This window comes from Tribolium castaneum, chromosome 3 (genome assembly GCF_031307605.1).
Source record: "Tribolium castaneum strain GA2 chromosome 3, icTriCast1.1, whole genome shotgun sequence".
Classification (NCBI taxonomy): domain Eukaryota; kingdom Metazoa; phylum Arthropoda; class Insecta; order Coleoptera; family Tenebrionidae; genus Tribolium; species Tribolium castaneum.
This window is the reverse complement of record NC_087396.1, coordinates 23,602,960-23,628,409: the sequence shown is the minus strand read 5'-3', so window position 1 is coordinate 23,628,409 and position 25,450 is coordinate 23,602,960. Positions and strand designations below refer to the sequence as shown.

The 25,450-nt window shown below is 34.1% G+C and overlaps 1 protein-coding gene across 1 annotated transcript; it reads right to left on the bottom strand.

Annotated features, from left to right (window-relative positions):
• Positions 1-230: 230 nt before the first annotated feature.
• Positions 231-22,998, bottom strand: sano (serrano). The gene is made up of 4 exons (XM_965234.4): positions 22,738-22,998; positions 4,310-5,089; positions 3,652-4,210; positions 231-1,426 (listed from the first exon to the last, which is right to left on the bottom strand). The coding sequence occupies exons 2-4, from the start codon at positions 5,063-5,065 to the stop codon at positions 990-992; spliced, it is 1,752 nt and encodes a 583-aa protein (XP_970327.1). The 5' UTR covers positions 5,066-5,089; positions 22,738-22,998; the 3' UTR covers positions 231-989.
• Positions 22,999-25,450: the final 2,452 nt, after the last annotated feature.

The following is a 25,450-nucleotide window of genomic DNA, read 5'->3' as shown; positions in this document are numbered from 1 at the left end:
TTAGTACAATAAAAACTTACTCCATTGAGCACTAATAAAGCTCATATTTTATTGCAAGTCTCAAAGGAGCACTCGCTTTATCACAGGAATGTGATGGTCATGGAAAAAAAATTGTAAAACTTTCAAACATGACTATTATCGTGTAAAGCAAGTTTCAAAAATTTCATCGCAAGTAAATAATTGTAATTAGAGCGAAAAACCGTAGGAATCGGGTGAAATAAAACCTGAGGTAAACACAAATTCTTTATTTTCAATATATTTTACAAACTGCTGAATAAATATACATCGACGCTCGGTAAACAGTGATAAATTTGAGGATCCAAAAATACATAGACAATTTGCATTTCTATATTCGGAATACAAACAATTAACTACAAGTTTGCATGCCTAAAGCACAATTCAAAGGCATTTGTGTTTCGTTGAAAAACTTAAACTTACAAAACTAAATAAGGTATAAAAAACGACATGGTTTCATCACAGATGAAAAATAAGCATCAGTAACTTTGCCTAATTACAAAATTATGGCAAAACAATTTAGTGATAACGAATCCATTTGAAACTAGCGCTTTCTTCCTGCGCCTTATTGGTAACTCGAAAAGCCGCAAAAACAACATTACTAGAGCATAGCTAATTAAAATTAAACGAGTCGAAATTGAAATCAATTAGTCGCAGCTACAGTCAAGACGAAATTTCTTTACACCATTTTTCTAACGGTCACTGCATCATCGTGTGCATAAATAAACACTTTTCGAGACGTTTTAGCCAGTCAAAGACCCCACTTCCGGCGCGACCAAAATTCACTCAAATAATTTTATTCATCTCTGAAGGGACTGGACTTTTAGTCGCGTCATTTCAAGCAGAGCGTTATCACAAACCGTTCACTTTAAATAACTCCTCTACAAACTAGAAATCACAAGTCTTAAACAGAACTTTAAAAAAAGTTACAATACACAAATCACAAACAGCTTAAGCTGGAGGGTACATACTTTTTATAAATAGAGCGTTCCCCTGCGCTGACTGGGTCCGTTAATCGAATACTTGGAATGCTTCTTATAGACTATGGCCGCTGGTTCGATTTTCTTCGGTTTGTCCACGACTGGCATCGAAATGTCGGGGTGTTCCCGGATTTCCCAGACTAAGTTGGTCAAGCTGCGAGGTCGCGACAGCTTCCGGGACCTCTTCTCGGGCTGTTTCACCACTCCGCCGGAGTCCCCGGAGGCGCGGCCGCCGGAATTGCTCGAGTCGAGCGTGCCGTCCAGCTCCATGGCCTGGAGGTTGTTCAGGGATTTGTACCGGATGTTGAAGAGGGGAGAGCCGGATTTGGAGATGGGGCTTGGGGGGGTCTCCTTCATGGGGGAGGCGCTTTTCTGGCGCAGGAGGCGGCTGCGCTGGGACTGACCGTTCTTGACGTAGAGCTTGGGGAGACCTGGGGACAACAGGAGAATTGTTTTTCGTGATGCAAACATTTTTGTAGTGTATCAAAATATTGTCTCTAAAATAAATGTACCAAAAAATCGTTGTTTCTTTCCCGTCTAAGTTTGAGAACAATGGAGATTTAAAAAACGATGAAAACAATAAAAAAATACAAGAAGATAAAAATAGTAAAAAATAAAAATAAAATATACAAGTTTTATTGAAAAATGTACTAAAAAAATCAAACTTTTCCTTGCTTTTCCTTCCTCAAAAATGTCAAAGCTCGCTGTCGAAAACCTAATGCCTCTTTATTTTGATTCCAAAAGCGTGAATTTTAAGCAGCAATTTACGTGGAAACACTTTATTTTGGACGATTCCTTGCCTAACAACGACAAAACTCGCTGCCAAAAACTTAAAATCGCCTTAGACTACCTTAAAAAAAAGTTTTTTTACACCAAAGCGGCAAAAATAACTGTACAATAGCTGGAATTACCTTATTTTTGCATAAAACCACGATCTTAATGTACTACTTTTGTTGAAAACACTTGGTTTTGTAAAATTTTGTGACAAAAAAAGCTTAAATGCTTTGTTTTTTTTTCTTCAATTAGCTTGATTTTGAGCCATTTTTTTGGTCCAAAAAGACAAAAATCGCTGTTAAGAAGTTACAAACCGTTGATTTAAGCGAAATAAAGATACACATTTGATACAAAAACATTATTTAAGCACTTTTTTATTTTTATGTAGAATTAAATTTAATAGTATAGTCAGCGATTTTTTAAAGTATTTCTCAATTCAAATCAAATTTGGTGATTTTTCAATCATTTTGCGAAAAAAAGCAAAAATCTCAATTTATGTTGTTCTTCGGTTTGGTTTAAAAAAAATAAAATATTTCCGTTTCTGGCTAAAAAACACATGCTAAACACTCAAAAAAAAACAGAAATTATGTACACAGAACATGACAATCAATCACAAATGTGTTTTTTCGGTTTAGTTTAACTAAATTTCGTTTAAAATCGAGAGAAACTAACATAGATTTTATTTATATTATGTTTTTAAAGGTTTTTTTAGTTTTAAATAAATTCTTCAGAAAAACTTACTTTACCTAAACGAGACTTAAAGAAGGCAAATTAAAATCCATTTTAGTAAATGAGTGACGTAACGAAATTCCTGCTCAAAAACCGCCAAAATAATATAATTTTGTATTTAATTTCGTGATTTTTCAGTCTATTCTAGCAAAACATCGGGTGAAAAACTGAGAATATTAGCTCTAAAACGTGCTTAAATGCTCAAGAAAAGCAAAAATAACAATTACTTTTGAACAAAATTTATTTTTGTAAAGATTTCTTGTAAATAAATAAATCGGGTTGAATAAAACTGCTTAAAATAAATTAATTTTTATTTCATCTCAAAAACGATTTTACAATACAACCACAATTTTCGGTCTAACCTGATAAAATTTTGTTTTTTTTTTGCACACATTTTTCGACCAAAATTTATAACTTTTCAGCTTATTTTTGGAAAAATACATTCCAAAATGAGCTACATCGTGTGAAACAAAAAAAAATAAAGCATTGGCATGATCTTGCAAACTTAAGTTCAAATTTTACATTTGGATCAAATTTCGTTATTGTTTAGCGACTTTTAGCGAAAGAAAAAGTTTTGTTTTGACCTCAAAAAATTTTATTAAACTCGATTTCATTTTCAAAAAACTTATTCCTAATAAAATTTAGCGAAAGAATTAGGTGTCTGACTGAAAGATGTGCTAAAGCACTGGAAAAAGTAGAATTATGTGATGCTTAGAACCGCTAGAATTAATTTAGTGCTCTCTAGCGAAATCCATAAAAAAATGGTACAACACTTTTGACCAATATTTATTTTTGTATAAAAATTATGTGTATAAATTTCTTGTTCAAAAACGAGCTAAATAGAGCAAAATTAGCAAAATGAAACCAATTACTTTGACCGAATCCCATGATTTTTCAGAGACTTGAGAAAATAAGAAAACCACCATTTTTAACAATAACAATCTTTGGGTTTTTTTTCTTTCTTTTAGTGGCAAAATAGCACAAAAATAAAAAAAATTGTAAAAGTAAAATACCACCAATTTCAACATAGTTTAATAAACTATCGGGTCCAGTTGGTAGCGGTGTCATTCTTTTTGATCGCGACTGTACACGTGTGCAACCAACACCAATGATTTGCCTAGACCGTGTCGCTTTATGGAGGTATTGAACCTACCTGGGGGCGTCTTTTCCGCCTTGCGTATCCTCTTTTCCGCCTGAATCTTCTTGGTGGGTATGGTCTCGATGGGCGGCGGTTCCGGCTTGAGATCGGAGACAGGATGCGAAGGTGTGGAGCTGTGCGAGGTGAGCGAGGGCGAAGGGTCGGAAAAGGGCGAGCGGATGTTCTTGGGTAACGGAGCGAATCCACGCACGTAATCATAAATCTGGTCGATTTCGTCGTAATCCTTCGAATGGATGGGATGGTGGTGGGAGTGCTTGGTGCGGTGGTTCGCCGAATCCGACGACGCGCTCCGACGCAGCAAATACCCGTTGTTTTTGGGCTCGACAATCGGGGTCGAGTGCTTCTTCGAGTCGCCCAACTTGCCGTCCAGCACCTGGATCCTGTCGGCGACGTCGGCCACCAACTTGGTGCACTTTTCCACCAGCCGGTGGAACTCGGGCAGCGTTTTCAGCTGGTCGTCGTTGCGGGCGCGGAGGAGCTTCAAGGGGGCTGCCAAGGGCAGGGCGGTCACGCTGTGGGCGTCCTTCTGAAGGGGCAGCGCGAAGACGTGCTCCTGCGAGTAATTTAATCAAACGCTTGGTTAAAACAAAATGTAAATTTTACAAAAAAATCTAGAATTACTGGAATTTCCGTGTATTTTTTATGTAATTACCTCCTCAAACACCGAAAGTAATCTAAGTTCTGGCACGAAATGACTGGGGCTCTTGAGCCCCCGGGGCGCCGTCCCGTGGACCAACCTCACCGTGAGCGGCAGCCTCTTACTCAGTAGATTCTTGGCGGTGTGAACCCCACTGATATTGTCCTCCCGCGCAAGCGCCGAAAACTTGCCCCTTTGCTCCAACCCCAGAAGAATGGTGTCACCCTTCGAATCGAGACACTTCAGGTACCGGCCTTTGGAACCCGAGACTAGGACTTCCCCTGCAGGGACTAGAACCTCTCCGGCGGGGACCGTGCGCGCCCCCTCGGGCACCACCGCGTCGGCGTCGCCCCGGGCCTGCACCCCGCGGATGGTCTCCCGCACCAGACAGCCCTCTTCGGGGCGCCTCCGCGCCAGCTCGGACACGCTCTCGATGCAGCGCACAGCGCGACCCTCCTCGCTCAGGAGCTCGAAGTAGCCGCTGTAGGTGTCGGGGATCACTAGACGCGGACCGACGCAGACCAGTCTTCGTCCTTCTTTGATTTTGACGGCTTGGGCTACGATTTTTTGGCGCTTGCCGGCAGAGACCAGGAGGGCGCTGGACTGGAGGCCGGGGCTAGGGAGGGTGGGGACTCCCAGACCGCCGTATTGGCCTTTGATTATTTTCACGACGGCTGGGAGCTGGTATTTGGAGACGAATTCGCGGAGGTAACTGCCTTCCTCGGCCCATCGCGCGGCTGCTACTGTTATTTGACCATCGGTTGCGGCCATTCTAGCACCACGAGATGATCATCTCTGCAAAAGACAACGTTTTTTGTAATAATTTCATTGTGAACTTTAAAACGTCACCCAAGTCACTTTTGCCTGTTTTTATAACTGCAAACAAAAATTCTCAGAAATTTTCGTAGTCAGAACTTTCAAAATAAATTTTTATACATTGGCATTACGTTCCAAAATAATTCCCCCATAATACTTTTTTTTGTGGCGGTTGGTAATGGCTCAATTTAAAAAGTGAAAAACTTGACATTCTGAATAAAAAACCAATCCACTAAGGACCGGTTTATAGAAAGCTCAATTAAAGTTAATTGCGCTGTTAAAAGTTAACAACGCGAATAGACCAATAGAATTTGTTCAATTTGGTCACGTGATCAGTTAATCATGCATTTGATTGCAGATTAATTTAGTGACGTTTCTGTAAACCAGCTCTTAAAGACTGAAAAGCTCAAAAATTTAAAACTGGTACACAAAAAAATTAATTCTGTAGATCTAAGTAACTGAAAGTCATAAATTAAAAAACTATAAAACTACAAAGTATAAGAACAGTAAGAAATTGTACTAAAATTATAAGACAGTGAAACAACAAAAAACTATAAAATTTAGAAAATGAATATAAAATATGGAATAATAAAAAAATAAAAAGCTGAACACAAGAAATAAAAAGTTTGTTGAGTTTTTGGTGAAAAACTTGCGAACTGTTTGAGATTGAACACGAACTAATTGCGAGAATCAATCTTTATCAAAAATAATTGTACAACAATTTATTTACGATTTTTGAACCTAAGTGTAATAGAAAACTCGAAGTTTTCTTAGAAAACTGCGAAATTCCAGATGGTTTGGCCGACATTTACGAAATAATCAAGCAACAGTTTTTTGCTCAGTTTTAATTGGCTTATGATTGGTCCGTTCTACATTTGGGAGTGCACTATCCCTCCCATATCCAATGACAAACGCTTCAATCGTCTTACAATTTTTTGTGCACCTGATAAACAAGTAGGAGGTGATATTTATATTCTTATTGGTCAATTACTCATTCCTGGGACAAATAAGACCACAGTCAAACCAGTTATAGGGCTGGTCTTTCTCACAGATTTCGCCTTAGATGCAAATAAAATGGTCGATTTTGCTAGTTTATGAATTTTTTTTTTCAGACGAAAACAATCTTTTTTTTAATTTATTTCACAAAAACTAAAAATCCTACAAAAGTCGAACTTTCACACAACTAATTAAAATCTACACCATCGGTTTGAAAAAATTAATAATTATAATTATAATATTTAAAATAAATACATTTTTAAAATCAAAATCAACAATTGGTAAACACTGTAATTTTTTAATTTCTTTAAAATTGAAAAAAAATTTAATATAGAATTAGAGTATGCGTATTTACAAAAATTAAATGTTCGAAAACTGAGAAAAAAATTTTAACGCTGAAAAAAGCTGAAACAGGGAAAGCCCGAGAAACAAAGAAAAAATAGATGTCAAATAAAATAACTATGAAATTGAAAAATTTGGTGTAAAATTGAAAAAAATATCTTGCAAGGTTAAACACAACTGTAGGATGTTTAAAATTAATTTAAGATATAACTATTCAATGATTTTTTGGAGACAGGTATTTTAATGTAAAACTATCATTACCTTGTAAGAATTTACAAAAAAATTAAAGCAAGAAATTGCAAAAAATTAGAATAGTCTTTAGAAACATAATAGTTATCTTTTGCTATTTCTGTTGTGGCTGTTTCAAGACTTGCCAGGTGCTTAATCCGCCCGGGGATCGAAGGTTTCGGAAAACTGTAAAGTGACCAGACAGTCAAGGTGTAAATCTTTATTTTTCTAAGTAGATTTTTTCTTCAATCAGAAAGTATAACGAGACGTATTTTGGGTGTGCCTGTACGTGTCTGGACACCCACGAGCTGGGTGCTTAAAATCAGTCATATTTTGACAGGTTTCATCGGTAAAAACGCTATTTGAATATGAGGAGTGAGCCGTTATGCGCGATAAGATCAAATGACTCGGTTAATTGCTGTTTGCTTGTTAACAATTTCCGATAGAGGAGGAACTGCAGGAAGATACATGGATTTGTTGTATTTGCAAAGAAAGAAAAAGGCGACGGCTTGAATATGTATATGCAATTGTGATTACCATCCCTCGGAAACATACATATCTGGTCGTATTATTAATTTCATGACCCAACCCACATTGTAAGCAAACTGTTCTCTATTACTAAACAAGCGTCCAAGAGTTGTCTCGATGTCCTTGAAATTTTCTCTGCCATTTCCTGCGTCCATTAACTTACTTTCCCTCCTTCACATCGCAGCCGTTTAACTCAAATAATCACAGTTATTTGCAATAGGATTTAATTTGGAATTGGTTCATTTAAAATCGCTCGCATCCACGTCATGCTCCGCTCTATTATGTGTTGCCAAAGAGAAAAACCACTTTGTAATTTAACGGGATCGCTTTTTGTCAAACGTGGGCTCTTTCATCCAAGCACTGCAAGTGTCACGAACCCATTTCCTTATTGCCAAAATCAAAGCTACAATATGTGATTGGCTTCCGGTGGCTTTAGATGGACGTTAGGTTGATTAACCGCCATGCCAGCACACATTTCGTGTTTCTACCGTTCCTGCAGATGTTAAAAGTGTTCAAAAAACCGGTTGCAGGACTTGCAGTTCAAATCCTTGAACAGAAACTGCTCCTGTTCTTTCATGTTGTTGGAATTAACTGCCAATTCGGGAAAATGGAACATGAAACGTGCGGTGTTGGCGATCCTATCAAAATTTAATTAAAAACTACAACATGCAAATCGAAAAACTGCACAATTGCGTGCCTGTTAGACAAATTAAAATCTTATCAGAAACTGATAACGCTTAATTAAAAATGTCGTCCCCGCGGATTTACGGGCGCATAAAAAGCCGCAAGATTTTTGTGATTACCGACACTTTAATAAAATAATATGAAATCCTGCATGGACTCCAATAAATTTGTAATTATAGCTTGATATGGTAATGTTAGTAAGGATGGTGTTCTCACGCTGTTCCATTGATTTAATCTAAAGTGTTGTGCATAAATGATAGCCTTTGAGCACGTTTGATTCGTCTGGTGGTTCTTTTTTAATGTCGCTGTAATATTTCAGCCCAAAAGATTTTCTGTCTGCTCTAATCTTCTTTTTTTGATCGCTGCGTGCTCAAAATCATAATGACTAAACGGTTTATACAGCCGTAAAAATACAGTAAGAGATTAATATTCGAGAGCTTTGATTTCAAGAGGAGGAACTGTAATTGTAATAGACAGTTACTCACCAAATATGGATTATCTAAAAATTTATGAATCAGACCTAAGTCGTTCAATTAAAGGTACCGCTGCTCAAAATGCCAATTCGTGACACGAAGTAATTCGTCATTAGCCAAATTATTATTTTTGCCACAATTAAACTTCTGGATGGAAACTTCTGGCCAGAAAATGTTTGTTTAGAGCAAGATTTTCTGAACCCAAAAAATAGTACGACAAATTAAATTCATTACTTGGAAAAAATACAGAAATGTTGAGCTTTGCACTCTTAACAAACCCTAAATAGTTTTTGTAAGAAATTTAATTCTCTACGACTTTTTTCCCAACATTTTTCTTGCTCCTGTAACCGTATTAGCAGCGTTTTGAAAAACATATGTTATATAACTTTAAACATTTTTTAAATATAGTTTACGATAAAATTTTTGCATTATGTTTATGTCTTACTATTGAAAATTTAGTGCACTATGTGCTTGTATTTTTTTTGCCTTGAGCTAACCGTTATACTGATACAACCATTTTTTTCAAAATCATTGCTCTGCAAACAGCTGCGCTCTCTGGTGACACTAACGCACCTATCGAGAAACGTTTCATGTCCTAACCTTTAGATATCCGTAGTCTGCGTACAAGAAAGTCAGTAATTTTTGCTAAACTGATTTAAAATTTTATCCGGCTGTAAACATGACCTTAAAGTGCCAATCATTCTGTGTGTTACCCAACGTTTAATGGAAACTTTATTATTATGGATATTACCCTAGCAATTATGTTTAGAAAGCATAACTACAAAAAAACTACAAAATATTTCTAAATGATGGCGAATAATTTGACGAATTTAATCGGAAACACGACTAATAAAGTGTTTGAAACGACTTTATGTAACACTTCTAATTAGACATTAGTGATATAAATGCATCCTTGAGGAAAACATAGCTTTCTGCATTTTAGTGAGGAAATTATCAATTTCCGTTGCTTGAATGAAAAAATCTTCGTGTGATAGTGAGAGTGCTGTTCGAATTTTCCTTTCAAATAGTATCGTTAAATGCTTTAAAATAATTGGTGAGCAATTTTGTGTAACCAAGTTATAAAATATCATTTTATTGCGATAAACGAAACCGCAGAATTGCTGATCCAGAAAGATTTATTTGTTGTAAATTATCGTCATAAAATTGGAACCGAAAAAAGCACCAACATATTAAAACTTGTTACGCAAAGAAGTGTGAAACTGTTTTTTGAAAAAGGCAAAATTTTAGGGAATCAACCATTCAATTAAACTACAGTGGGGCCCCGTTACAGCGAACTCCGGAAATGCATCAAAATCAGTTCGTTATAACCGACCTCCACTGTATTTTCAAATGTTGTTCTATACAAGCCATAGTTTTTGAAAAAAACGCAAATATAACAAGCTTCCAAGCTATCCAGAGCTTTCTGTTTTTTTTTTGGTTATTTTGGGAAAAGCTGCTGCACTTGTGCGAGTATGAGAACGGTTTGTGGTGTAAAGTTTGCGCAGAGAGTGTTTGTGCGAAAAGCAGTCGGTATCTGAGGCCATCTCCAGCTCGCCTTCAGACTGATGCCGTCTGGCGGTTCCGAGTGGGGTCAGTGAGTGGTGTCGTCGGCGCCGGAGTCGTGGTTAAAGGTCGTGCCGTCTCGCATCTCCTCCATCTCCATGTCTTGGAGGGCAAAACTGCAGAGTGCAGGCAGATCTCATTAGCAGCAGTTAGAGCGGAGCGTCGACCAGAGCGGTGCGACCTTGGGCTGGTCACACTTCTGGTCAGCAATGGGCAAGGTCCGCCCGGTGAAAATGTGGCCTTGACTCCGGCGAGTTCAAGCTGCCGCTCATAATGAGCGCACTTTCTAAACGACTGCCTCCCAACATAAGCTACACGCATTATAACATAACCCACACGGTATATTTGACCACAAACAACAATGGAAAGTTTGGCAGCTGCTGGGGTACTACCTATGTAGGTGACCTGACAAATTACCGTTTCTGGGGGAAACAAACTGGGCTATTGAACGCACTTCCGGAAGCGACGCGCTCGATAAACACTCTACTATTGGGAAATTTGGCAAATTAGCATCGGCTATTACACCAACTAATGGAAAATTGGTGGAACTTGGAATGGGAGTTGGGCTGGGAGATGCATGTGAGCGGGTTTGTCTACCGGAACCATCTAAACTAGTAAATAATTGTCTTCGAAGAGTGGTTTTTAGTCCTTTGGTCAAGCTTTTGAACTTTTTGTACTATTATTATGAACCAAACTGTACCTTCGAAAAATATCAAACACAGTTTTCTACCCACTAGAATTCTTAAAAAAATTCATAACTCAAAAACTATAAGTCGTAGAGCAAAACGGTTTGTTCCAGTGAATTCTGCGGCTCATTTTCTGTGCTATACCAACTTTTCACGAGATTTAAAATTTTGATTTTTTTTGCTAAAATTTCCTAAGTTATAATGGTACACTTCCTTCAAGAAAGTGAAAAAATTATTTTTTTAAAAAACTCGTTCTACCATAGTTTTTTGGACTTATATATGCCTTAACAACCCCCTAGAGTTGTTAAATGTACAAAAAAATTAATTGCTTCGATTTTTAGAGTTTTGATTTTTGCAATTTTTGTCGTAGTTTTGGTCGATTCCGGGTACCCGGCACATTTGTCGAGCAATAGCTCCGAAACTATTAGAGATAACCCCATGAAGTGTATTATCGTTGGAAAGCTCTTTAAATAATCTATTTTTTTCAAAAAAGATTATTGTTCTCCGACTAATAGTTTTCGAGCAAATTGCAGATAAAAGCAAAAATAGGTAAATTTTTAAAAAATTCATAACTAAAAAACTATTGGGAATTTGGTAATTTTCTCGATGCCAATCGATTCCCCGGATCATTTTGCATAGGTAAGGATCAAAATAGTTCCACTTTTTAGAATAGTTTAGCCGTAAATAAGAAAATAAAAAAGTTAAAAAAATTCCGGCATAGAGGAGATCAAAGTTTTTCACTAAAAAAATTCATAAAAAAAACTAAGAGTCGTAGAGTTTGTTCCATTGAATTCTTCGACTCTTTTTACATAATATATCAATTTTTCACAAAAATTAAAGATTTAAAATTTTTTGCTTAAAATTAGGGTGGCCATTTTGTGGTGAAAAATTTTCTTCAACAAAAAAATTCATACCTCAAAAACTAAAAGTCGTAGAGCAAAACGGTTTGTTCCAGTCAATTCAGCGTCTCATTTTGCGTGTTATACCAGCTTTTTTACAATAATAGCTTATTTGACAACATATTTAAAAAAATATTCTAAATTAAAAAATGGTGGATGCGCCAAGTTATTTATTAAAAAATTCGTAACTCAAAAACTAAAAGTCGTAGAGCAAAACGGTTTGTTCCAGTGAATTCAGCGTCTCATTTTGCGTCTTACACTAGCATTTTTACAACAATAGCTTATTTGACAATATATTTTAAAAAATATTCTAAATTAAAAAATGGTGGATGCGCCAAGTTATTTATTAAAAATTCATAACTCAAAAACTAAAAGTCGTAGAGCAAAGCGGTTTGTTCCAGTGGATTCAGCGGTTCATTTTCTGTGTTATACCAACTTTTCACGTGATTTATAATTTTGAATTTTTTTGCCTAAAATTTTGTTGGTCAAAGCAAATACCTTCATTAAAATAAAAAACAAAATTTTTAAACTCACTCTAGAAAATTTTTATGAACTTCTATATGTCTTAACAACTCACTAAAGTTGTTAAAAGTCCACAAAAAGTTCATTTGATCCATTTTTTAATGTTTGATTTTTCTAATTTTTGTCGTGATATTGGTCAATTTTATCGAGCAAGAATTCTGGAACTATCAGAGATAACCCTATGAAGTGTATTATCGTTGGAAAGCTCTTTAGATTATTTAACTTTTTCAAAAAAGATCATTGTTTCCCGACTAATAGTTTTCCAGAAAATTGCAAATAAAATTTTGAATTTTTACAACGTAAACACTAAACATGCTGTTCCCAGATAGTACTCATTTATTTATAAGTGGAAGCCTGATGTCTTATTCAAAAAACATCAGAATGTCTAAAAAGTAAAAACCTTAATTACTGGATGTCAAAGGCCAGACTGAGATTGTGAAAGATGTCTTGAAACCTGCTAAAGTAGAAACGTAATCTTCTAAAATATGTACTAGGCATAAATGGCTTTCAAAAAATCTAGGTGTAGTAGTTTTTTTTCTAACAATTCTCTAGTTATACAATTCTTCTTGTTCTTAAAAAAAATATAATTATATGATTCAAATACATTGAAATGCGAAACCTGAAAAACAAAATACACTTTCTATTCTTTTCCACATTTAACATTATATTTCTAAGTCGAAAAAGTGGCCACGTTTTCGAGCACAAGTAAACATTGCCAGTATAAAAATAACAGAAAGTTAAATTTCACTTTACCCAGGCGGTGTACAAAACTGATTAATTACCTCAAAAGTAATAATTTTACTTAATTGTCTCGAACCGTTTCTCTTTCAAGTTTCAAGCAAACGTGCTAACAACTAAACCGCTTAATCACAGTGAAATTACTTGACTCATTCGTAAATTTATTGTCTACATGTGGGCTATCACACAAAAATGCCGAATATTTTTCGCTCCAACTTGGAGCAAATTAAGCAACCTTAACCCACTAAGAAAAAATAGTGTCAGGTCGTGACGCCCGCAAAAAATTTGCAGTTTTTTCAAACGGAAGTAAATAGTTAAACAGACAAAAACTTTATCATTGGTCATTTTTAGAGCATAAAATGTAAAACATTGCCTGAGGCATCTGCTACGCCGTATTGATCAAAATAACAATGCGAGCGTTTCCCTCCACTGAGCAAAGTAATGGAAAGGGTGGTCACCACATGTAAACAAACGGTAACAAACAGATGGAGATTTTTTCGGAACAACACTCCAATTATTCAATTAATAAAAAGGTCCAAGGTTCCCGTCCACAATTCGTGCGGAAAATTATCAGACACTATGAAGGCTAGTTTTTGTTGACCCAGACAATAGATTTCTAGTCATAATCCATCACGATTTGTACCACAATGTGTGAATATATGACACGCGAAGAACATCATCTTGAACATGACCTTGCTTTATGCTCACAATGCGTACTCGCACCATTCAACGAAATTATTTTTAATTACGTGCAGAATTATGAAACGATTGTGTCAAAATCGTAATGGGGTTAAACGGTGCAAAAACTGCAAAATCATGCGCTAATCCGAACAAAATGAGAGCTGTCATATATCACTCCATTATGGAAGTGACAACAATTATACCTCCATTAATCACAATTGATATCTAAATCACTGTCTTAACCAAAACACAAGGATTTTACACCCATTACGGCCAAAAAAATTAATGGACAAGTAATGGAACGATAATTTAAAAGAAACTCTCAAAGGTACTACCACTAACTGGTACAATAAAAATAGATTTTCTAATTTTTTTTAATTCAGCAATTTATTGCACCCTATTAATCAAATAATAAGTTCAATTCATCTTTATTTTTTATTAAATAATTTTTAAAAGTTCAATAGTTTTCTCTAAATATTTTATTATTATTCTTGCTTTTTTACTTTTAGTTCTCGGGCAGATTGTTTTTTTGTTTTTTTTTTGTATTAAATAATTTTCAGAAATTCGATAGTTTTCTTAACAATAAGGCAATAAAAACCAATGGTAGATTTTTCTAAATAGTTTATTATTAGGTACAAAGAACTTTTCTTTCCCTCAACTTCAACAAAAATTCTAAGGCAGATTCTGTACATAGTGTTTAAAAAAATATGATATCTACAGAAGAAAATATTTGAAAAAATCGGTGTAGAATAGGAAAAAAACGTTTGCGTAATTTTTCTGTTAGGATGTTACAACAGTTGTGCATGTCAATCAAGAGTGCAAATCCTTGTTTGACTTTCCAAGAAAAGCTCAATTGGGAAATCGTTACCGGAAAACTGTATTTTCTGACTGGGCAATTAGCTGCCAAAACTTTGTTTGCAGTGTGTTGTTACGTCAGGCAGATTAGCAAAAAATAATGAACGTGTGTAAGTGCAACTGTAAAATGTATTTTTAATTATCCCGTACGGTATGAAACATATCTCGCGTGCAAAGCTGTGGTCGTGTCAGGCGACCTTTAAACTGTGTCATTAACTTTTTCCTATAGATATTACCGAGAAGAGGGTCAATAGAGAAAGACGTATACAACGGGTGTCAGACCAGGAAAATAATCTCTTGTACTTCTCACATGTCGCAACATACGATATTAATAATTTCAAATAACCGGAACCTGTTTAATCTTGGCTTAATTAGTACTTTTGTAGCATAATAGGCCAATGCGACACTACTTTCACCGCTAACTATCATTGTTGCTAATTTTAAAGATTAACACAATGTCCATGCGATGTGTTATTAACGCTCTTGCGAAGTGTAACAATTAGCAATTTTTCGATCGCCTCATAATTTCACAATCGGTGACGTGTGTTACACAACTTTCTCTGCCAATGCTCTTACAATAACGCAGTTATTGACATTTATTTACTACGCTGTCAGACCAGATTTAAAATCGCATTATGTTGTAACTAATTGTATCCGTTAATTAGGCTTAGACGATTAGTAATTGTATATCTCCAAAGACTTTTAATTTGTAGGCTCGCGGCCTGATTGCAGCTTTGTCTCCGGTTTTGTAGGTGGAAATCGATTATTTTTAATGCGAGCGCAGGCGAGCGCCTTAATTAGAACACTGCAAGTGTAAAAGTGAATTCTAGAATCTCTGTTTCTTTACGTAAAAACGGCTCACCAGCTTATAATTATTGCAGTAGAACAAGTCAGATGAAAAATGGCGATTTTCACATTATAGACTTCTCACACATCCTGTATGAACACATACCAGCATACATATACGTCTAATCTCATTTATTATTATTTGTTAAAGGAACTACAGCTCTTCTGAGAAAGATCTCATATCTCAAGTTTGCCTCGATTACACACTTATTTACTACACTGCCTCTATATGGAATATTTGCTTTGGTTATTTGTGTGATGTAGCAGAGATACAGCCTTACATAAGAGTGAGGAACATTGTTTAACCTACGCCTAAATCTCGCATAAATTTTATTTTATATTTCCTTAAACGGTTTTCCGACTCGAAACTGACAATAAATATGCAAGTTCAAGATACGGAGGACTATAAGTTAGGAGGCGAACGCAGGATTTTCGGAACCCAAACACATAGTACGGCACGGTCAAAAAGAGGGCGCTTAAATCCAATCAATTTTCTAATGGCGTGGAAACAATGCACTCTAACAAACTGAGAAAAACTGACGACTAAAATTTTCATAAGAAACATGAGAACGTTCCTCATTTTTCAAAACGCTGCGAATACGGTTAAAGATACAAGAAAAATGTTAGGAAGAAATTTGTAGAGAATTAAATTTCCTTTAAAAAAGTCCGCGAGACCATGTCTCTATCGGTAACGGTTTAGACCCCAAAAACGTCAAAAGACGCTGAAGCGACGGCTTAGTTTCATTTACAGGTAGTCAGGTAACGGAAACTTAATTTATACCTAAACTGTAGAAGATAGAAGTATGGTATCGCGGACTTTTTTATAGCAAATTTAATTCCCTACAACTTTGTTCCTTACACTTTTTTTGTATCTTCAACCATATTCCCAGCGTTTTGATAAATATACGAGCGACCATGCACAAAGAATTATCGCTTAGAACTATCAATTTGCGTTCCACCTTAGATTTTTGCAAACGCTGCGAAAACGGTTAAAAATATAAAAATAGTGTAAGAAACAAAGTTGTAGAGAATTAAATTTTCTACAAAAAAGTTTGCGACACTATATTTCTATCTTTGACGGTTTAGGTAAAAATTAGTCTTCCAATACTTGACCACCGACAAAATGAAGCCAATCCGTCGCTTGAGCAACTTTGAACGGCTTTGGGGCCTAAATGGTTAAAGATAAAAATATGATCTCGCGAACTTTTTTGTAGAAAATTTAATTCTCTACAACTTTCTCCCCAACATTTTTCTTGCATCTGTAACCGTATTCGCAGCGTTTTGAAAAATATGGGGCAGAGTACAAATTGGTAAATATAGTTTACGGTAAAATTTTTACAATATATTTATGTCTCACTAGTGACAATTTAATGCTCTATCTGTATGTATTTTTGGACGGTAATGGAACAACTGCGCTCTCTAGCGCCATTAACGGAACTACCGAGGAACGTTTTATTTGTACGTCGTTTCCTAGCCTTTGTATCTCCGTAGTTCAAGTTCATTGCACAATACAATCGTTCACCCGCTTTTCAAAACGCGAAATAAAAGTGCAATCCAGTCTACCTACTTGCCTAGTTGTAATTTCCTATCAAATCGAGAGCAAAAATCTCGGTAATTAAGGACGCATTGATCAAGTTTAATTTGTGTGATTGAGCAGGAACTCCTTATTTGGTAATGTTATGTGCGGTAAAAGTACAAGAAAAATTCTAAATGTTACACTAGCCAAGATTGGAATCTGCTAATAGAGATTCTTGTTTAAACAAAATTCGAGTCAATTCGGTAAAAACGCACTCAACAATAAAATGGAACAGACTGGCATTTAACATGGAAAGGTTATTATGACACACTGACACAGCAAACGGTTTATTAGCCATCATTGTGAGCAGTTTTCTCGCCTGAAAATTCCCAGTGAAATCATTTTCGAATTTGCTCAACCTACTCGCATTGGCAATTAGCGCGTGGGTGGATTTTCGAATAGTAATAAATTAATGATGTGGAATAATAGCGAGCCTGAAATGTTCCTTAAGGCAAAGAACAATAAAGAACATTATAAGTTCACTTAATTTTAATCAGCTGATTTGATATAACCTCGGTCTACTACTGCATAATTATCATAACTGTACCGCTATTACGCATTATAAAAAATTGTTTATTGCAGACTGCGCCTCAGTCACTCAATTATGCAACGACTTTCGTTGCAAAAGCCCACAATGAACTTGCGCTAAAAAATAGGGTCATCTCCTCATTTAAACCGTTTGCAGGAATCCACTTCCATATTTGCCTAAACTAACGGTAAATAGCCCCGGCGTACGTAATTGTCGAGACAAATAAAAGTAAGTACGAAAGGTTAAAAGTAAAGGTGATGACATTTTATACTCCGTGTATCTGATTAAGGTTTAAAGTAAAAGTTTCTCTGGATTAAATCAATATAACCCAGGGAAGTTCTAATAAATTACGGCCAACTCTGAATCTCGACACTGATCGCTGCAATACTAATTTCGAGCAATACAAAACGACGTTCTGTAACATTTGCAGCGTTTCACTATTTTATTAGTGCTGGGTGGTTAATGGTGCAAAGCTTCCATGTTCCATGCATGTTTCTACTCTAGAAACTGACACGCACGCCTATTACGAACAGGATCGCTTGAGAATTTTCAAAACCATTTCAATTTCATCACGTGGAGATTTATGCAGGGTAGCCACAAAGCGTAATGAAGATGATTCCCTCAACTTCTATTAAATTCTATGACACTACACAATTTATTTTTATCGAAGCGCACAATTTAGTTTTTGTGTGTGAGGATAAGGACATTGCCACTGATGGTGTTGCTAAATTATTTCAATATTTTTTTTTATTTTCTTACTAAGGACGTAGCCTATGATTTATCTCATGCCATTTATTATTTATGGAGTGTTTCCCAATATTGTGTAATTCCAAGTAATTGCAAAAACCAAAAAATTGGCTTCATTTGCATTTACATACGTTCGATTAATTGTTGGTAATTATTACTAACTGTATTAAAATTAATTCATAATTACGTTTATTATAAATATAGTTCGTCCAGTTCTCGAAGTTTGCATTTATATTGCTAGAAAGAAAAAAAACGACTTGATGAAAATTGGAATTTCGCAGTTTTTCCAAGGTTTGAAAATTTATTCCAAAAATAAGGTAATTAATATTTGAAAATATTTTTATATTATACAATTTTTTCGTTCAAATATTGTCTTTAGGTCTATTATACCAAATTATTATCGTTATGGTTTTTTATTTTTCCAAATCTGTAAAATATTCTTTTAATTTTTAAAAGTCAAAATCAAAAATTCCGTTTATAAAATGAACAAATTAAATTTTAAGATAATTTTTTATAGTTACAAAGCAATTAGATTGAAAAAATTTGAATATAAATAGATTTCGAAGACCCTACATTTTTTTCAATCTTTCAAAACCAGTATTTTCAAATTTCGAAAGGTTTGCAGTTTTCAAATGCCCAAAAATCGCAATTTTGGGTTAAATTTTTTGGTACATATTTTGGTTGTACAGGGTGTTCCAAGTTTGATGGCCAAGACAAAAATAAATATTTCTAGTCGAGTAAAAAATAAATTAATAATCTAAACAATAAGAAATTTGTTACTTTTCATACACAAAATAAGAATTTCAAGTTTCTTACTTATTTACAACACAAAATTCTTAGTTTTCTAATTGGAAGTAAAAATTATGAATTCCTTACTTCAGAACTGGGTAAAAAAACAAAAGATTGAGCTTACTACTCAATATTATTAAATTTCAAACTAAAAATTTGTTTTCTTTTACAAAATACAAACCACTGAGCAATAAAAATATTCGGTACCAACCAAATTTTTGAGTTTTTTGCTTAAAGAAACAGAAATTTCTTAGTGAAGGCCACGTTTTCTAAAATTTTGCTCAAAAGTTATTTATAGCAAATGAAATAATGAAAAGCCCTTTTTTAACAAAAAAAAAACATTGGAAAAAAAAGATAGTGTGAACTAGACAATGATTAACTAAGTAAGATAACTAAAATTTGAAAATATCTTTTAATTTTTTTTCCCACATTAGACACAAATATCACCTTAAACCATTATTTTTGTCCAATTATTGCCAACCATTAAATTTTGTAAAATTTTGCTCAAAGTGTCTACAAGGTAAGTGTATTTTTACAAAATCTCAGAAACTAAAAATCACATGCATTTAAATACTTCATATTTTTTTCTGTGTCTGTGGATTTTCTGCTTTTTTAAAACTGACTTTTTTCCGTAATGTTAATAAAACTGTATACTATCTCGCCCGCCACACCCCTAACTAGTGCAGTTATTGTTTCCAACCCTATTACGCTCAGAAATTGGTCTTTTCGCGGTCGTAAACCTCTTATTAACCTAGAAATTTCCATAGGGTGTTGTCCGTCGTCCCCACTGATTGTTTCGTCGACTTTCTCCAGACAATACAATTTAATTAAAATCAGTTGTAATGTAAAAACGAGCGGAGTGGCTTTAATGAACCGTCATAAATTCGTTTGAAGCTCATTAAAAATGCACGTCTTTGTCTTGTTAATTTTGAATAACATTCGCTCGGCTATGTTAGATACAAATTGTGGGTATGTTAAAAAGAATGATTTTATTACAAGCTTGGGTTACCTACAACCTCCGCGTGCGTAAGTTAAATAATTAATGAAACAAGGCGCGGACATTTCACTATGAGCAGACAATCCCTAGTGAATCAGCAAGATTTCAGACAACCGTAATTAATATTTATTGATACCTTGTACTATTTTCTGTCATTTTGTCTCGGGACGAACGAGACAGATCCCTGATCATGGGTTTACGTAATAAACGATGATTGCGCTGCTATCTTATCACATCGTGGGCATCCGCCCATTGCATGTTGACACAGCGCTATCTTCAAATCTTCGCTGAATGCATTATTAACCTAATAAATTGGCTGATGGTCTGTTTGCCGAGCTAATGGCACGACGATTCGTTTCATTTAATCAAAACTTGGGTTTTTAATCTTACAGCTCCCCTAACTACGGGACAATAACGTTCTCGCACGTTATTACCCCACAAAATCTATTATTAGCGGTCATTTCTTTATACACCTCCAAAGAGACATGACATCGTGTCGATAAACTACATTATGAATAATTTCATGGTCACTTTTAGAGCCAAGAGTTGAAAAAATTGCCAAATCACTCGCGTTAATACGGAGGTAAAATTTAAGAGTGGCGAGAAAAAAACCAACGCCATAATGTGTAGTTATACAAAAGGTTTGAGACGACGTTAATATAATAACCGAAAGTTATGCCAAGGTTCTCGATCTGATTTATTGGTTTTGTTTGGTGAAAAATGGTAACAAATAGGTTTTTGTTTCGCTGAGATAATGAAAAAGGACTGACGTGATGAAATTCAATCGAGAAGTTTTCCACCTACTGATGGAACCGAATCAATCAATAACTACATTTAACGGAAAAAGACTATTAGCTGGATTATAGTACACTAAAAAACGCGCCTTATGTCTTTTAGTCTTTATTTAATAAAACTGTCATGCAATATTTGGTCATCCATTTCATTACAAAAATACAAATACAAAAAAAACCTACAGATGGTTTCGATAACAATTTAATTCATATCGAAATAGAAAAAATACAATGATTTAGGATAACTTTTCCTGTCTTTTTCATTTCCAGTTTTGAAGACATTTCAATTAATTAATTTTTGAAAAAAATAGACAATTTTTATGCCCTTTTTTATCGCCTTTAAAATACCTCTTCCTCAAAACTTAATTTTCAACCAATTTAATTTTTTTAACCATTTCAAATTTCGTGTTATTTTTTGGACATAGATCTATATACTGTGTGATTTTCTTTATTCCTCCATTCTGTGTAAGTTTTTCCACTCGTAACAAAATTCGTATTTATTGTCTGTTTTTGCTTTGTAGAAATACAAAGAAATGATAAATAAACACTTTATATTTTTCTCTATGCAGTGATTTTTTTCAGAATTTTTCTAAATTATTGTTAATTAATTATTAAGAGTACTAAGTCGCTGAAAAATTATTATTTCCTGTCATTTTAAAACCAGCGTTGCTTAGATGTGTAAAAATTGATTAGAAAAATGTAAATAGTCCCAAAAAATAATTAAATAAATGAAACAAAAAATTGTGCCAGCAACCTAATTTTAATCATTAGTATAGTCACATTCAAAAAGAAAGACACCATATAACCGCAGCTACAAATCTTTTCAGTGTGATACGGTTAATGTGTACGTTTAAAAGTTTGTTAAAATTTATGATTTAAAAAAATTTAGTCGGACTTGTGCTAGGCGGCCCCGTTGGTTAGGGTGACATTTTTTTTGAATGTGACTGTACCTAATGGTCAAAAAATTTGAAAAAGTCACACACAATGAAAAAATAACGGATTCAATAGCAATAGTCTGATTTCTGTAAAACTATTAATTTTTGAGACATAGTAAAAAATACTATTTGAAAACTTACACTGTATATTAATTAACTGATAAACATTAAAAAAATCTCAAAAAATATGTTTACTATAAAATAAAAAAAACTACTACCAAATACTAAATACGTACATTAAATATACATTTTTTTTAAGTTTTTGTCAGAAATAATGTAAACTTTTCAAAAATTTCGTTACTCAAAGCCTAGTAAATAATTTAAAAACCATCGGTCACTAAAATTTGTGCCTCTGTTCTGCTCTTGTAGCAGAATTAAAATTAGTGCTAAAGCATAAGTTCTGAAAGAGGTTGTATTTTTCTAGTTAAACAGTTTACAAAAATTCGATAAATTTCGTAAAAATTGCGTAGATTTTTTAAAATATTTCATTAGAAATAATTATTTTTTACCATTTTACCTAATTAAATTAGTCATTTTGTGGCGCATTTCCTTGTTTTCTTTTCATAACGAAAAATATAACTCAGTTCGTACTCGATATAGCGCACTACGTTCAGAATCAGTATGACAATAATAACCCTGAAGATGCCAAATCGGTAAAACAGGTTTGGTCTGTTTTTAGGTAATTGCAGTTTTGTATCTTTTTCCTCGTTTCAAAACTATTCTAGTTTAAATTTCGTTTTAGATAAAAATCTGTTATAGTTTTCTCCACAAACAGTTACACAATTTTTAACTCCCAGCTCTTGGACTTGACAATAAAAAAGGTCAAGCGGATAACAATAACTTCCTTTCAAAAATCTCGCAACGAAATTATTTGATTATAGGGTATTTTAGATGATTACACAAATTTTTGACGTGCGATACCATTGTTTATAACTTATCTGAAATCTGAATCACTTTGACTGGGTTTTACAAAATCAGTTCGTCAACAAAGTTAAGGAAGAACCGTTACTTATTAACATAATTTTGTGTCAAGTCTCTCCATTTATGAATCAACCGACAAAAGTGTATTGTAAAAAACTGTAAAAATATGGGACTAGTAACATACATATGCTGAATTCTACATCACCCGGATGCAATATAATTTCATAGGCCATTTTTGGTGTTCCGGTCAACGCTCCGAGCTTTTAAAATTGTGACAATTGATTGTTTTAGTCCAACTTACGGTATATAATCTCCGGTTGCGTTATTTTTGTAAATATCCATTAAAAGTGCACCGCTGTTCACTTCACACATAATTCAAATCACTCGTCATTTTTATCGAGGCAAAAGAATCGAACCGAACGCACACCACACAGAGTATAATCCGGGCAACGAACAGCTTGGAACTGAGCGCACCTTTCAGCTGCGAACCCCACAACCAACTACTAGCAGCTCTTGCTCTGGCATCGACTCTTCCTTCGGCAAGTTACCAACTCGCAGAGCGAGATACAAGTCTGAGTAATCCCGAATTTGAGTGGTGGGCAAAAGCTATCGTCCCCGTCACCAGAGAAGAATGTGTTCAAGATCAGCCTTGAACTCTTCTTCGCGACAGGACAAATTTCAATTCAAGCGAGAATCTCTAATTGCATAATAACTGCGCTAATTGCCAGAGGTCAGCGCTGGGGAAAGCTCACCCAGCACAAAGCTTTGTCTGCAGGAAATTACCCTACAGGGTGCGTCAGCTGAGACGTCTAGCAGATTTACAGGATGGCAGTGTTTTAAATCAACTGGAGAATCACCCAAATTTTGCTTGATAAAGCTGTTTTTCACTTTCCTTTTTTTAAATAAGTTAAACATTTTAAAATGCTCTGTAAAAATTGTATTTAAACTATGCGTTTAAATATCTTTGACCAAGAAAATAAAAAAATGTAATTTCTATTATTTGGGAAAATTTGACAGTTTGTTTCAAATTCTTTTTTTCTGTTGAAGCCACCTCTCGAGCTTTTTTAAATTAGGTTATTAAGTTAGGGCTAAAAATCGGGTCAAACGCCTAAAAAAGGCAAAATTATACCATTTTTGACATTATTAGATAATTTTTTGGCTAATTTTTGACATGATTTGTCAAAATAATTTCTGAAATAATTGAGGTTTTTTATTTCCCTTTTATTCGACTTATTTGTGGCGAAACTTGGCGAATAAATTGCTTGGGTTAGTGAGTGGAAACTTTGCTAAAAAAAATACGTTATTTTAGACCACATTTACTACTTTCGTAATCAGAGCTAAGAAAATATTTATATCCCAGAGAAATAACTAAGTTCTTAGCGAAAAAAATCTGATCAAAAACTTAAATAAAGTCTAAAATTTAGCCATTCTTGACATTATTTGGTAATTTTTTGAGATAATTTGTCAAAATAATTACTGAATCAATTGAAAACTTTGCTCAAAAAAAAAATATTTTAGACCAAATTTATAAATTTCGTAATCAAAGTTAAGAAAATATTTATATTTCAGAGAAATAATCGAGTTCTTAGCCCAAAAAATTCGCTCAAAAACTTGTAAATGTATAAAATTACGCCATTCTTGACATTATTTGGTAATTTTTTGGCGAATTTTTGACATAATTTGTCAAAATAATTACTGAATCAATTAAAAACTTTGCTCGAAAAAGGAAAAATAATATTATTTTACACCAAATTTACGAATTTCGTAATCAAAGTTAAGAAAATATTTATATTCCAGAGAAATAACTGAGTTCTTAAACCAAAAAATTCTCTGAAAAACTTGAGAAAGTATAAAATTACGCCATTCTTGACATTATTTGGTAATTTTTCGGCAAATTTTTGACATAATTTGTCAAAATAATTACTGAATCAATTGAAAACTTTGCTCGAAAAAAGAAAAATAACATTATTTTAGACCAAATTTACGATTTTCGTAATCAAAGCTAAGAAAATATTTATATTCCAAAAAAAATAACCGAGTTCTTAGACCAAAAAGTTCGCTCAAAAACTTGAAAAAGTCTAAAATTAGACCGTTCTTGACATTATTTGGTAATTATTTGGCGAATTTTTGACATTTTGAATTACTGAAATAATTGAAGTTTTCAAAATTTTCGTGGTGCTTAAAAATTTATAAAAAACATAATCAACAGACTTAAGGTTTATTCATGTCGTGACGTTTCGACAACGACTGTTCCCATCTTCAGGCAATATTAAAAAACGAGCTAAAACGATCAAAAATGGAAAAATAATGTTATTGTGAGCTCCGTTTAATGGGTTTTTAAGTTGATTTTAGCAAAATTTCGCTCGCAAACTAGTTTGATCACTCAAAAAATTACACCATTTTTGACGTAATTTGATGATTTTCGAGTTACTTTTGACGGAGTTTTGCAATGCGGTTTAAGAAAATATTTCTATTATACGAAGAAACTGAGTTCTTGGCTCAAAAAACCACTCAAACGCTTAAAAAAGGCAAAAACCACCATAATTTAGTGATTTTTGACGAATAAATTATTTGAGTTACTAAATGGAAAACTTGTCAAAACGCTTTAGAAATTAATAACTGGAACAAATTTAAAGTTCTATTAATCTGAAGTAAAAAACTAATACAGAAAAAAATTATTCAAACGCTTGTAAAAGGCTACTTTCGCGCTATTATTGAATAATTTTCGAATAAATGGAAGTGTCAAACGAAAATCTTACAAATGTTTCAGCAGAAAACTTAACAGAAACGCATGGAAAAGGCAAAAATACACCAGTTTTGACATAGATGTTTTTTGTTTTTATGGTACGCTCCGTTATTTTTCCGGTTATACCCGTAATTAAATTAAAATAAAAAAATAAAATAAAATAAAATAAAACTGCAAAAATACACCATTTTTTATATTATTGATTTATTTGTATTTGACAAAATATGAGTAATGTAAAATATGTAGGAACGTAATAATGGTGGAGGAG

What these genes read in the sequence shown, in the direction of transcription:
- sano (XM_965234.4), bottom strand. Translation starts at nt 5,065, where the DNA reads ATGGCCGCAACCGATGGTCAAATAACAGTAGCAGCCGCGCGATGGGCC. An exon ending in TACTTTCGGTGTTTGAGGAG is followed by an intron (nt 4,211 to 4,309) that starts GTAATTACATAA and finishes AATTACTCGCAG; the next exon opens with GAGCACGTCTTCGCGCTGCC. An exon ending in GGCGGAAAAGACGCCCCCAG is followed by an intron (nt 1,427 to 3,651) that starts GTAGGTTCAATA and finishes TGTTGTCCCCAG; the next exon opens with GTCTCCCCAAGCTCTACGTC.